The sequence below is a fragment of the Struthio camelus genome, chromosome 7, assembly GCF_040807025.1.
Source record: "Struthio camelus isolate bStrCam1 chromosome 7, bStrCam1.hap1, whole genome shotgun sequence".
Lineage (NCBI taxonomy): Eukaryota > Metazoa > Chordata > Aves > Struthioniformes > Struthionidae > Struthio > Struthio camelus.
In genome coordinates, this window is record NC_090948.1 from 6,938,563 (window position 1) to 6,951,409 (window position 12,847).

The 12,847-nt window shown below is 37.7% G+C and overlaps 1 protein-coding gene across 2 annotated transcripts in view; it reads right to left on the minus strand.

Annotated features, from left to right (window-relative positions):
* Positions 1-12,847, minus strand: part of SEC23IP (SEC23 interacting protein) — a 29,185-nt gene that overhangs the window by 3,856 nt on the left and 12,482 nt on the right. For both annotated transcript variants that reach the window (XM_068951574.1, XM_068951575.1), the window contains exons 9-18: positions 11,659-11,867; positions 10,865-10,983; positions 10,122-10,292; positions 9,719-9,814; positions 9,337-9,543; positions 8,575-8,730; positions 7,709-7,811; positions 6,139-6,324; positions 5,082-5,244; positions 864-964 (exon numbers count right to left, since the gene is read on the minus strand). In XM_068951574.1, coding sequence (XP_068807675.1) covers positions 883-964; positions 5,082-5,244; positions 6,139-6,324; positions 7,709-7,811; positions 8,575-8,730; positions 9,337-9,543; positions 9,719-9,814; positions 10,122-10,292; positions 10,865-10,983; positions 11,659-11,867 — 1,492 coding nt within the window. In that variant the 3' untranslated portion in view covers positions 864-882. The remainder of the gene's footprint in view (positions 1-863; positions 965-5,081; positions 5,245-6,138; positions 6,325-7,708; positions 7,812-8,574; positions 8,731-9,336; positions 9,544-9,718; positions 9,815-10,121; positions 10,293-10,864; positions 10,984-11,658; positions 11,868-12,847) is intronic.

Below are 12,847 nucleotides of genomic sequence, written 5' to 3' on the forward strand. Positions count from 1 at the left end.
CTTCCCATTACCAATTCTTCTGAAAAATTGAGAAATGCATCACGAACTACTTTGCTGTGCAATTCCAAAAAAGCATTATGGCGCTATTTTTTCCCCTTTCCTCTCAAAAGGGGATACAGTCTTCTCTACGACATCCAGTAATGCAAACTGGTACAATACAAATGCTTAACTAGGAAACAGACAGTTTAAATAAAAATATCTGCAAGTATATTTTAGACTTAAGATATTCAATATCATATTCATAATTTCTTTTCCAAGTGCACTATCTCCATCCTACCTTATTCTACTGAAATTCTTAAGCTATATGAACATTAAATAGTGACATATATAAACGTCTCATTCAGCAGTTTAATCAAGATCAGCATTTAATTGCTCCTTAGGAGAGAGGCGACTTTTTTCCCAGGCATATACGTGCACGATCGATCAACCAGGAGTCAGCCAATAGTACAATTTGTACATTACAATGCTGGAACACTCTTGGTGTTCTTCAGTCTACTGTACCTGTAAATGAAATTTCATCAAATACAATATCTCTAAATTTCCCTACACTTGAACATTCATTGTATAACTGGATTGATGGAGAAAACATGGTGAAGATATCACTTTTTTTAAGCTAGAGTTGTACTGGCAACTATTACCTCCTACCAAAGCCTCTAACATCAGATATCTTTCGGGAAGGGAAAGTGAAGAGCCTGAAGACTTCTCCTGCACTTTTAATTAAAATCTGTTTTTCCCAATATCAAAATGATACTTTGCAGCTGCCTGCTTCATAATATAAACTTCAGAAAAAGTGGCAAAAGCAAAGAGATCCAATTTTTAGTTGAATTTCATAGAATACATAAGATATATTAGAACAAACTTACAAATTCCTGTATCTATACATCAATGCTGTGGCTGTTCAGGACTGATATTCATAGTCCTGTATATTTCTTTGAGAAACAGTAAGGCAGTGTCTTCAGATTCCCTACAGACAAAAAAAAAAAAAAAAAGTGTTATTTTAGTGTCATAAGACCCACATTCTAATTCCTGTAAGGCATGTTTCATCCAGCTGAACAGTTTGTAGGACCTATCACCCTAGTCCTTATCTTTCAGGCATGTGACCTTGCCTCTATCAGCTTCCTTCAAACCACAATACTTCATCGGTTTTACATCAGCTCTGCTGTCAGCCCTAGCCTATGCTATACCTTCTACTACTGCAATTCTTTTGTCTGTTCTCTATAACTTTTAATACGCTGTAACTCAAAATCTCCTTCTCTATAAAATGCTTTGATGTTACTCATTTGGCTTAAATGACCTCAGGCAGTCATCTTCTATCACTTTTTGTCTGTCACGGACTCCTGCGTAGTCCAGCACTCCACCAGCTTCTCAAGCCTTTTTTTTTTTTTTTTTTTTTTAAATTTCACTTGCTCCACCACAGTTATTAGCCCAATGTCAAAACTCAGCCTTCCCAATTCTATCAGCAATATTCTAATCCTTCTCTCCCAACTGGCTGGCACTTGCTTGTAAATAGGCTATATTAAATATCTACATAGTCTTCCAGAACTTTTCCTCCTTACCACCATAAATAAGAAAGTTCTCAAACCATTTAAGAATTAATATAATTCAAGTTCCATGTTTCCAAGTTAGTGTTTTCCTTCCCCTTTTCAAAATCAAAATTTCAGCAATCTGAATTCAAATTCAATGTGCACAGGCTTCATTTTCCTATTCATCTATAACATGTTACTTACATACACACAGACAATGCCAATGAAAAAAAAAAGTAACAACCACTCAAAAAATTATAAAGTGAAACATACACATTTTAACAGCAGCAAGAGCTCTTGAATAACAGTAACATTTTACTTTAAGAGAAATTATATCAGGAGACAGTAAAGGAGATTTAGAGAACGAGAACTTTAATCCTTAAAATATGAAAAATATCACTTACTGAGCACCAATACAGAGTTAAAACAAGAAATGCAAGCTAAGGGACTACAAATATTTTCCTCAATTGAGCATGGAGATGGTAACCACATTTCTTGATAATCTCCCCTGTTAAACAAGCAATACCAAGCACAAGGATCAACATGGAAGCTCCCTTTTCTGCAACACACAGATCACTTGAGACATTTACAAAAAAAAAAAAAAACCACACTCATATTTGGGTGCTCCACTCTCATTCTTACTTTATGAATGACAAAAAAAATGTTGGAAGTTACCTACTAGGGGCAAAAGAGGTATAACACTGCACAGAAAGCAGAACTCCACATCAGAAAAGAAGATTCTCTCAGTTCCTGGATCATGAACCATCATGTTTATTTTCCTTACTTGAATAACAAAATAAACTAGTCTTCCTCCCCTGGGTAGCAAGCCTGAAGTCCAGGCAATGATCGGCTGCCACCTCGTGGAAAAATTTTCTTGTTCTACAGTAGATACTGTAGGTACTTCCACTGCCCCTGCAGACCAGCACTGCCACCACCGGGTCACTGGCTGCTTGCAGCAGCTCTGCCGGGGCACAACGCTTCACAGCGCTGGCACATATCAGCCCGGCAGCCTTGGAGATCCCCTCTGCCGAGGGGAATTACTGATCTTCAGTAGTCAGTGATATTAACTTTAAAAAGACCCTTCAGGCAGTGCTTTCAATACCATACTTTAACCTCTGCAAAAATATGCCTATTTTTAGAAGTCATTTACATTGTTTCTGAAGCACTTAGTTTTTGAGAGTGAAGAGCCACTTACCCAGCACCTGCTAACCAGTGCCACAAACTGCTTATGCCCGTATTATTAGGAAAGCGACAACAGAACTTCAAAGCCATAGTCACTCAGAACAGAGATCAGTGTTTTCTTTACTAAAAACACAAAAGTCGCTCCCCACCAACACACACCAACAGCATCTTGTCACAGGTCAGCAGCTGATCCCTAAGCTTGTTTATCATTCATTACGCGCAAACTGTATTTGACAGCTTCATGTGTCTTCCCCTCTGCCATTGCAAATCCTGTGTATTTTTACGTATGCTTAATTTTATGACAGCAATAAAATGAACAAGACTAGGATACACCGAAAAAGAGCAACTCGAAACATAACAGCAAATACAATGGGTCAATAGCTACTGCTATTCCTATAAATCAAGTTATATCTTTCTCATTTAAAGCATACAAGCACTTAAAAAAAAAAAAAAAAAAGTAAATCCAAATCCCAATGAGGCAACAGTGCACTGCAGGTCTGAACATATGACGACACCAAAATCTGCTTCTTCCACAAATTATCTGGTATATGAGCAATCACTATATACAAAGAGTGAATTCAAATTTTAAAGGAAGATCTACTATGGCTTTTTTTTTTTTTGGCTTTATTTTATTAGACCATGATGGCATTTCAAAATGCTCACAAAATTCTCCTTGTTTTGCAAATGATTGTAGCTAAAAGTGTGTGTTTTCAGTGACAAATTTTAAGAGATCAGTGTGACACCTTGCAATGTCTTAACTGCAAAAGAGGACAGTGTCACAATAGTGACATCTAGGTGGGATATCTTGAGAATGACATTTTAGGACAGCCCCAGAAAGAGAAAAGAGAAAGATGCAAAACTTCTAAAATAACACAAACTAAGCAGAACACAAGCCAGAAATGGAACTGTTCAGCCATAAAAAAATTAAATAGCCTCAAGAGGGAAAAGAGTTAATTAAATGAGCAAGTTGAAATTTGTTTTTTCCCCCCCATTTGGGGTAGGTAAACAGTGATGTTACAGAAAGCAGAAATTCATTCCATCGGATTTAGGTAAAATGTCTTTTCAGAGCAACTACCTGGACACTGTATCTCAGCCTTCCCAAGGTAACAGAGAGAACACTAGCAAAGAGATCCAAAGTTTGCAACAACCTAGAGATCCCTCTCCAGCTTTAAAAGCTTCTTCTCATGAATGTTCTATGGTAGAAAAAAGTATACAATAAACAGTTTAAATTCTTTCCAAGGAAAAAAAGAAAAAAGTGTAACCATACCAAACAAGATACTAGAAACAGGTCATTTCAGGCGCTCTAGGTAGCTTCAGATTGAAGTCTAAATCTTGTCCCAAGATCTTAGCCAATACAGCAGAAGAAAACGGCAGAAAGCTTTAACTAAATCAAATCATAACAAAAGTGCTGCTGCAGTGCTGATGTCCACTATAGACACTGAGAACAAAGCGTTGCTAACACATGAAGTAGCAAGTCAAGATTACTGCAACATTTAAGTTAGACGTTACGGGCAGTGAAGCACTAGAAAAGATTGCGTAAGCTCTGCTCTGAGTAGGAGACTGGACTAGACGACTACTTGAGAACCCTTCAGGCCCTACCACTACATGATAGAGCACTTTTGAACTTGACTTCTATTTGGAGCTGAAGACAGCCTTTCAGCAGTAAAAATATAGTTTTCCTGAGTGTTCCTGAGCAGGCTGAGAGTTTTCTTTTCCACAGTTTCACAAGATTTTGAAGATATTTTTCTCTTGGAGATGATAGTGGACAGATGTGTCATATATGCTTTTACCTTAATACGTATATCATCCTGGCTACATAATATCATCCTGGTTACATAATACTCAAGTGTCTAGAATATGATGGATTTAACCTCACAGGAAGCCTCTCCAGGAAGACAACATCTTTCCAAATGAGAGACTATTTCAGAACTAAGTGACACATGATCTCACACCCATCTCAGCAATCTCCTTTTCAAAAATGTGGTATTTTAGAACATAGCAAAGATTAAGAAAACTCAGGTGTCCTAAATCATACACATACACACCGACAACCAGAACAACTTTTATATCAGCAGCTTTATAGCACAGTGGTCCTTCTACAAACGTTTCACTTCTCTGCACTAGCCTGAAAATATTTATGTATAAAACCCAAACAGTTATGTTCATCAGAAACACTCCTGAAGTGAAGCATTAGAGCATGATTTTTGACAGAGATTTAAGTTTTTGTTATAAAATGCTCGAGAGAGGAAAGAATTCTAGCTGTTATATTAATCACAGGCAAATAAGAGTAAAAATAGATGGCGGGTGTGTCCATTACCAATATTTAAAGATATACAGTTACACTGAAAAAACAAGAACAACAAATATTTCTCTTACCAGTAGCACAAATGACTCTGTAAAGCAAAAAGGTATTCATTGAAGCTTTCTATCGGTTTTTCTTGTAGAACGTAGTCAATACGACGCCCTCCATTTAGCATTCCAACCTTCACTAAGAAGTCTTCATCTTTTGGAGGGTCTGGACTTTCAGTGATCTTTTCAGCTAAAATTAAAAAGTTTAACATTTGAAATATTTTCAAGCACGGCCTGCTTGACTCTATCAAGAAATATCGCTCATCTTTTTTATTATAATTTCCAAGCGATTGCAGCAAGACAATAACAATACCTCAGCCAACTAGCACACAACTGCACGAATCAGAAGAGTTCCTGGAACAATAAGATTGTTTCTGTCATAACATGCAAATGGAGTTTGCCTGAAGAATAGCTCACAAAGTAGCAGCTCAGCAATTTAAAAAACAAACCCCAGTGTCCATACACGGACTGATCCAGTCACCCTACAAGTAAGTAACTTGGAATAACTCACTTTTACATCCCACTTCCATGGAATCCATCACTAGTCTCAGTTTAAACTGGAAAGCATGGTTTTTTTCTTTGTAAGCATAGTAATGCTAGCTTTGCCTAAACACCGACAGATAATCCACAACTGGGAAGCCTGCCCTTGGTATCACAGTAGTAGCATTCATATCCAACTCATGTAGATTGTCCTCAGCAGCACTCTTCTTCTGTAGAACACATGCTTAAGGCCTCTTAACTCATTGCATTACTTACTCAGCAGAACATTACTGAAAAATTACTACAAATTTTTATTTGTATTAGTTTAGTCTTAGAGGAAAGAAAACAACTGATTTAGAAACCTGCTCTTCTGACAGAGGGTTGAAAGATTATACAAACTCAGGTCTAAAACAGCCTTCCATAAAAGCTGTTAAAGTTTACTTTCATAAAAAGACACAGAGATGCTGTCATAGATCTTACATTTAACATTAATATTCTGAAAACATATGGGCTTAACAGGGTAATGAACAATCACCAGGAGACTCGAGTTTCTTCTAATCCGAAATCAACAAATTAGAAGAAAGCCAACAACGTGTTCACATACCTTCCACTACTTGCTTTTCTTCTTCTTCTTTTATTTGGTTAGCTACTTTCTCCAGTTCTGCTTGTAGCTGAGTTGAAGAAGTATGAGCGCGTGCAAATTCATTAAGGGTCTGCCATGCACTCTTCAAAGAGCTGATAAAACCCTGTTTCAGATCAGATCCCATACGAGAGAGAGAGTCTTTCAACTCTAAAAAGATCACCATAGTAGAAGGATTTAAATGGGAACAATTGAACACTGTTCAACAAGCATCCCAGTTATTAGAAGAAACAGGCCTGCTAGGTCATGGACGCACATTTCTTGCATCTCTACTTCAATTAAAAGATTAGACGGAATGCAATAAATATGGAACAATTTCTCACTCGATGGGTCAATGATGGGTTAATACCTACAGTCACAGGAAACAGTCTGACAGCATCTAAGCCCAGAGGGGTCCACACAGAGATACCATCTCAAACTACAGCACAGGAGAAGAGAGCAAAACGCTGCCCACGACTTCTGCAGCAGTCATAAATTTTTAACAGGAGCACTTCCAGACAATTCAATAGTTTTCCCAGACAACTCTAGCCTGTAATTCTGCTGCAGTTCAGTAATTGCTTCACAGGTAACAGAGCTGCCGTTCAACAGTGGTGGGAACCTCTGAGCGAGGGAGAGCTCTTCAAAATAAACTTCTGAAGTAGGTTAAAACCATGTGGCTCCATTACATCAGAGCTCAGACCACTGCAGGAACTAAATGCAGGAACATTTACTCACATCAGTGAAAAGTCAGTCTGTAAAGGGCAACAGATCAAATTTTTTTGCTTTGCTATGCACGTTTATGGTGCAAGTTGTAACGGAAAAAACATTAGCAAGTACCTTGTCTAACCTAGGGAAAAAAACTCCTCCTAATCTACACTTCTGAAGTACAGATGCTGCAGAATTTCACTTTCCAAGTGCCTGAAGACAGGCTTTCAGAAGGGCTCTGAACGTCCACAACAATAACATCGCCAGCTGAATAGCAAAACTGATGCTCCTTAAGTATGTGACATCTAAGAGTCTGTCACCTTGCTCTGACGTGTGTGTGTGTGTGTGTGTGTGTGTGTGTGTGTGTGTGTGTGTGTGTGTGTGTGTGTGCGTGCGCAACAGAATCCAATCCTTGCCCAGCAGTGGCTAAGAAACTGTCTTTTTCCTCAACTTTTCTAACAATACTGCACAGACACTAGCTAAACACATCATAGAGGTCTTTAGACACAAGGTAAAAGAATGCAGTAAGTTCAGTTTGTCTCTCATTCTTTTAGCAATTAAGATGAACAGGACGAGTGATTTACAGTTATTTCAAAATGGGACTGTTCACCACAAGCTACAACCTGGAGGTCTTCATTAGAATTATGATCATTATTCTGATGCAATTATGAATGCCCAACTCATAAGGCTGGGAGCAATCCCCTCAAGTTTAGCCTCTATGAAAATGTATCCAGCTACACATCCAGGAACTTAAGTGCGCATTAGTCTCTTGAAATTCTGTAATATTCTAATGCATCAAGTGAATAATTTAAGAATTAGACACACATATGAATTAAGTTTTCATTTTTACCCAGATGAAGTCTTTTTCTGCCTTTATGGTGCGGAATAAGAACTGGTTTTAAATCCACGTCTTCAATGATCATCGGTTCTAACCTGTAAGCAACTGGATCAAGCTGTTAAGAAACAACACATTGACATTTAGTTACCCAAAAGATATTCTAATCATGACTTCTTAGCGAAAAATCCCTATTTATGATTACTAGTGAAGATCACCCATTCTTGGATTCTCCTGTATTTCAGTTCACAAAAAACTCAAATCACTAGCATTTAGGTTAACTGTAAGATTACGTAGGTTCATTAACTAATTAGGTCTTAGAACCTTTTCCTGTAGGAGAGTAAGAGGAACAGAACAGTGAAAAAGCAGCAAAAAACTCCTCAAATTCTGATGGCTTCTCCCAACGTGTCACTTTAAGCAACAAACAAGACAAGGCAGAAGGTGACGATGAGTGTTTACAAAACCTATGAGGATCTCTAAACTTCTCAGTCTATCAGGAACCCCAGAACAGTCTCGTTAATGGCTCAAATACAATTACCTTATAAAAATCTACATGAATGACCCGAAATTAACAAAAATGCCATTTAAGCTCTGAAAATGAACAGGGGAAATCTTATCAAGCCAATCCATCATTCTATAGCCAGCCCCACTTTTGTTGCAGTAAGGTTTATCATCCTACGGAGTAGGAATCATCATCCTATGGAGTAATCATCCTACATTTCAGTTGCATCTTTTTAAAGAAGAGTTAGGACTAAGTGTTAGTGTTTTAGGAAAAGTGCGGACAGGAAAAGGTAGAATGCTCCAAGGTTAAGACTTAGTAGTCTCTATTTCTGTCACCTACATTAGCCAAAAATCAAACCTGAAAAGTATTTCTCACTCACTGGATGATAGATATTGAAGAATCCCTTGCAGGTAGGAAGCCTGTAGTTTTCATCAATCTTCTCTACTCCTCGCACAGTAAGGAATACACCAATAGGAGAACCCAGAGCAAAGAAAATATCTGGTTCGAAGTCTAATGCACTGTAAACCACAGAAACCTACCAGACAGAGAAATTAAATAATCTCTTAGAACTGTCAGCTAGTCAATATAATTATTAGCTAGGAAAGAAAAGTGGGATGTGTGTTAAGTCAACCACATGCACACAGGTTCCTATGCATGTTCCTGTAGATGCTGCTCTGCATTTCTGCTATACATTAAGATGGTATTAAGATGGTTTTCCTACAGTTTTCTCAAAGACCAGGAAAATATAAATAAGGCTAGTTCTTAAATACATTTATTTAAAAGTCTGATTTTCGAGTTGTTTGGGCCAATTTAGGCTACCCTGTTAAATGCCAGAGAACCATTCAGTACCATAACATTCACACACTTGTGACTTCAGAACAAAACTCTGTTTACAGCTCGCTCACTGTTGAAAAACTTGCAGTTGCATCCTTGTTACACTAAGTTTTGCTTTTCAGTAATCTAACCCACTCTCCCAGCCTTCCCTCCTGTCAAAGGGCAAAGCTCCACATAAACATAACTTTTGCACAATGATCGAGAGAAAAACAAAGCCATCGACATTAAAAAACAAAGAACAAACAAACAAAAAAACAAATCCCACTGCATTGTTCCAAATGAATCATTCAAACTTATGTAGTCTCACCTGGCCAGTTCCAACTTCAAAATACTCATAGTCAATGTTCACAGAAGAAACAGAGGCACCAACTGGAAGCTTCCTCTTTGAGTGCAGCTGACCAGATTCTGAAGGGGAGATAGGAGTAATGGCCTCTTTTGCTTTCTGGGCAGTTTCTTGAGTTTGGAGCATAGCAACCTGCACTGCTTTCTTTTCTGCTGCTGCTTTCTTTTGTTCCTTTCAAGACAGTTTTCAAATCAGGAAAAAAAACAAAAACACCACACATCTCACAGTTGTCAAAATCCCTCTAATACACATTAAATATGTTAAAGAATAGAGGTTACTCCACATCAAGAGAGTTAGTCGTGTTTGCTTAGTAACAACTTAATCCATTCCTGAAAAATATATTTACCTGCTTGGCTGCTCTGTCTTTCACAAAATTAGCTATTTTCTTTCTTGGTCCAAGAGGTATCCCCATTTCCTTCAGGTCATCAACTGTACACATCAGCTTAAACAAATAAGTTAAAATATACTTCATAACTTCTCTAGTAACAGATATCGTCATTGCTTATTAGGAATGACTTATGAATTAGAGAAGCATTTTGTAATCCAACAGAAATTACAAGAACATATATGCTATACGCAAGAATAACACAGTTCAGAAAATGAAGTCACATAACATTTAGTCTTCATATCAGACATTATTTAACCTTTGCAACTGCTTTCATGCCTCATGGCACACTAAACTCTAAAGCAAAAAACCCCAAACCTCCACACCTTGGCCACCCCCAAAAGTCAACTGAAAATCATTATACCAGACATTCCATATCAATTCGCTCCTTTTCAAATGTGCTGATATACTCTGACAAACTAAGCATTTCCAGAGTCTTCTGCAGAGTAGGAACGTCATCATCTACTTCAGGCTCACAAAGGTCATCACCAGAAGTTGCAATTGAGGAGCCCAAGGAACTGGTGTCTTCTGTTACCTTAACAAGACAGCACAGCAAAAGAATTACGTTGTCAGACAGTGGAAAAGTCCATAAACAGCAGCTAAATTATTTTATCTTAAAAATATCAATAGTATTTAAGCTTAATTTATACACCTTTTAATGATGCAGGATACCAGATTTTATGCTAATAATAGACCTGCAAAACATTTTAATTAAAAAAAGACAATATGATCCTTGGGTTTTATAATCTCATTCAAAAATATTTTCCTTTAATCAAAGTACTGGTCCCAGTTTCTAGCCTGAACATAGATTATTTCCTTCTTTGCCTCCACCCCTCCATTTAGATACTATTAAGATCAAGTTACTCATCCGTACTGCAGTAGGTCAAAGCCAACGCCCATGATCAAATTCCATGTCTGGCTTATTTTGAACTTTAAACACTGCCAATTCTCAGGAAGTACTAGTCACAAAACTGCACATTTCCATTAATATGTTAAACGTACTATCAGAACACGCAACAGTGTTTCTGCTAATAAATCCTGACAATTTAAGAAAAAGTTGCTGAAAACATCAGATCAATTTGCCTGGAAAGACAAGCATGCAAATACCTGTTTATCATGAACAGCCACATCCTTCACAGCCCCGTTGACACCAGAGAAAGGTCCAGTATTTACTGATGAAGCCAACTCCTTCTGGTTAGACAGTATGTCAAACAGAATTAAGGAACCTGGAAACATGAATGAAAGTTGCCTTGGGAAATAATTTCAGATTTTCCTGTCCCTAAATCCTAAGCAAGATTTATATGCAACAGTACTAGCAAGGTATAGATTGATCAAAAAAATGCTGAGTTAAAACTAAAATAAACAAATATTAAGTTTAACCTGAACATGATTATTCCCAGCAAAAAGCAAACTTTTTTTCTTGTTCACGTGAAATAGCTTTATGCAATTGCCATGACCAAAGCATCTTTCCTCACTGTCTTAGACTGCAGTCTTTTGTCAGACTGAAAGAAAAATACCAGTCCAAACCAGTACATCATATCTCTTTATAATACTTATAATACGTTCCAAAAATTATTTTCCTTCTACTAAAGGGGTTTTTGAAACACAGAAGTTACCCACCTAACAAGACGACAGATACCATGACAATTTTTAAACACAAATTAGATGTTAACTCTCCATGAAGGAATAGGGAGGGAGGAATGCACACACTTGAGAAGCGCTAACGTTCTCTCAAAGCTTTATAAAATTATCTGCTAAGAGCTGTTTGACTTTTAGTCTGCAATACTCTGAAAGACAGCCATGGACTATCCACTAACTGTAGCCCTATGTTTAAGGAAAGTTCTATTCTCTTTAATGCAGGAATGCTTTTTTTATGCAAAGTCAGTTTCTTACTGAATTACCTAAACTGTGCCCAGCCACAGAGACTCCTCCTTTGAAGTCTGGGTTGCGACTCATGAAAAGAGCATACAAACGATTCATTTCCAGCCCTACTTTATCCACAATTGTCTGACAGTAGATGGGGCTGTTGTAAAACAGTATGTCAAGGAGCGTTTCATTGGTGAAGTGGCGCAGCCGTCCAATGCTCGGCAAAGTGATTTTTTTAATGTTCCTAGGAATACAGAACCATTAGAAGTATGAATGCCTTTAAAGGAATGCAGGTAAGTACTTTACAGCTCCACTTCCCATTGTTTCAAAAGTTCATGAAATCTAAATACTACAGGTATGCTTTCTACAGACATTAAGAAAAGAAAAAGTTTTCTGGCCTTGTTACATATTCATGTATTAGTGCTATTACCTGCTGATAGTACTTCCCCCCCGCCCCCCCCACTTCTCCAGGCAGAAGAGACACCCAACGATCTCTTCTCTGCTGGAACACTGCCCTCTTGTAGTAACAGAGAAGTTCTGAACAGGAGAAGCAGAAAAGAAAAGAACTCCCATATAAAACAGAAGGTGAAAGTAAGTACAGGAGGGAGGGAAAGGCCTTAATAGAATGAATAAACCACAATGCATTACAAAAATACACACGTTAATTTGAATTCAGGTTAATACACAAGTATAATCCAAGTCCAATACTTGAACGTTAACCCAAATTCTTATTCTTGCTTATACTCCTAGTTCAAATGAGTTGAGGCTAATACATTATTTGGCTTTAGAATTAAGAAAGCAACGAGCAAATTTCATAATTTTAACAGGCAATATACTTCTCTTTTTCAAAGAGGAATGTTGGCATCATTATCTGCCTGCCTGGACTTAAAGATAGCTTTAGGGAAACTGCTAGAGAACTGAGCCTGAATGAGTTAACAATACCTGGTTCAATTAAGAGAATAAGGATCTTTCCTCACGATAGTGCAGGTTTCAAATTGGAACAAAAACCTGAAAGACTCTAGAAAAGCAGGATGACCTAACTGAGCTAGAACGGGCTGGAGAGTCTCAGACAGAGCGTACACCAGTCTCAGACATCAGCAGTGCATGTTGTTACCCTTGCAACTAGTACTTCCCCATTTCTGAGAAAGAGAAAGCAATTAGAAGTGCCAAACAACAGGAAAGGTGCCAACACAAAGAAGCGAGTTAAGAATAGATTTTTTTAAA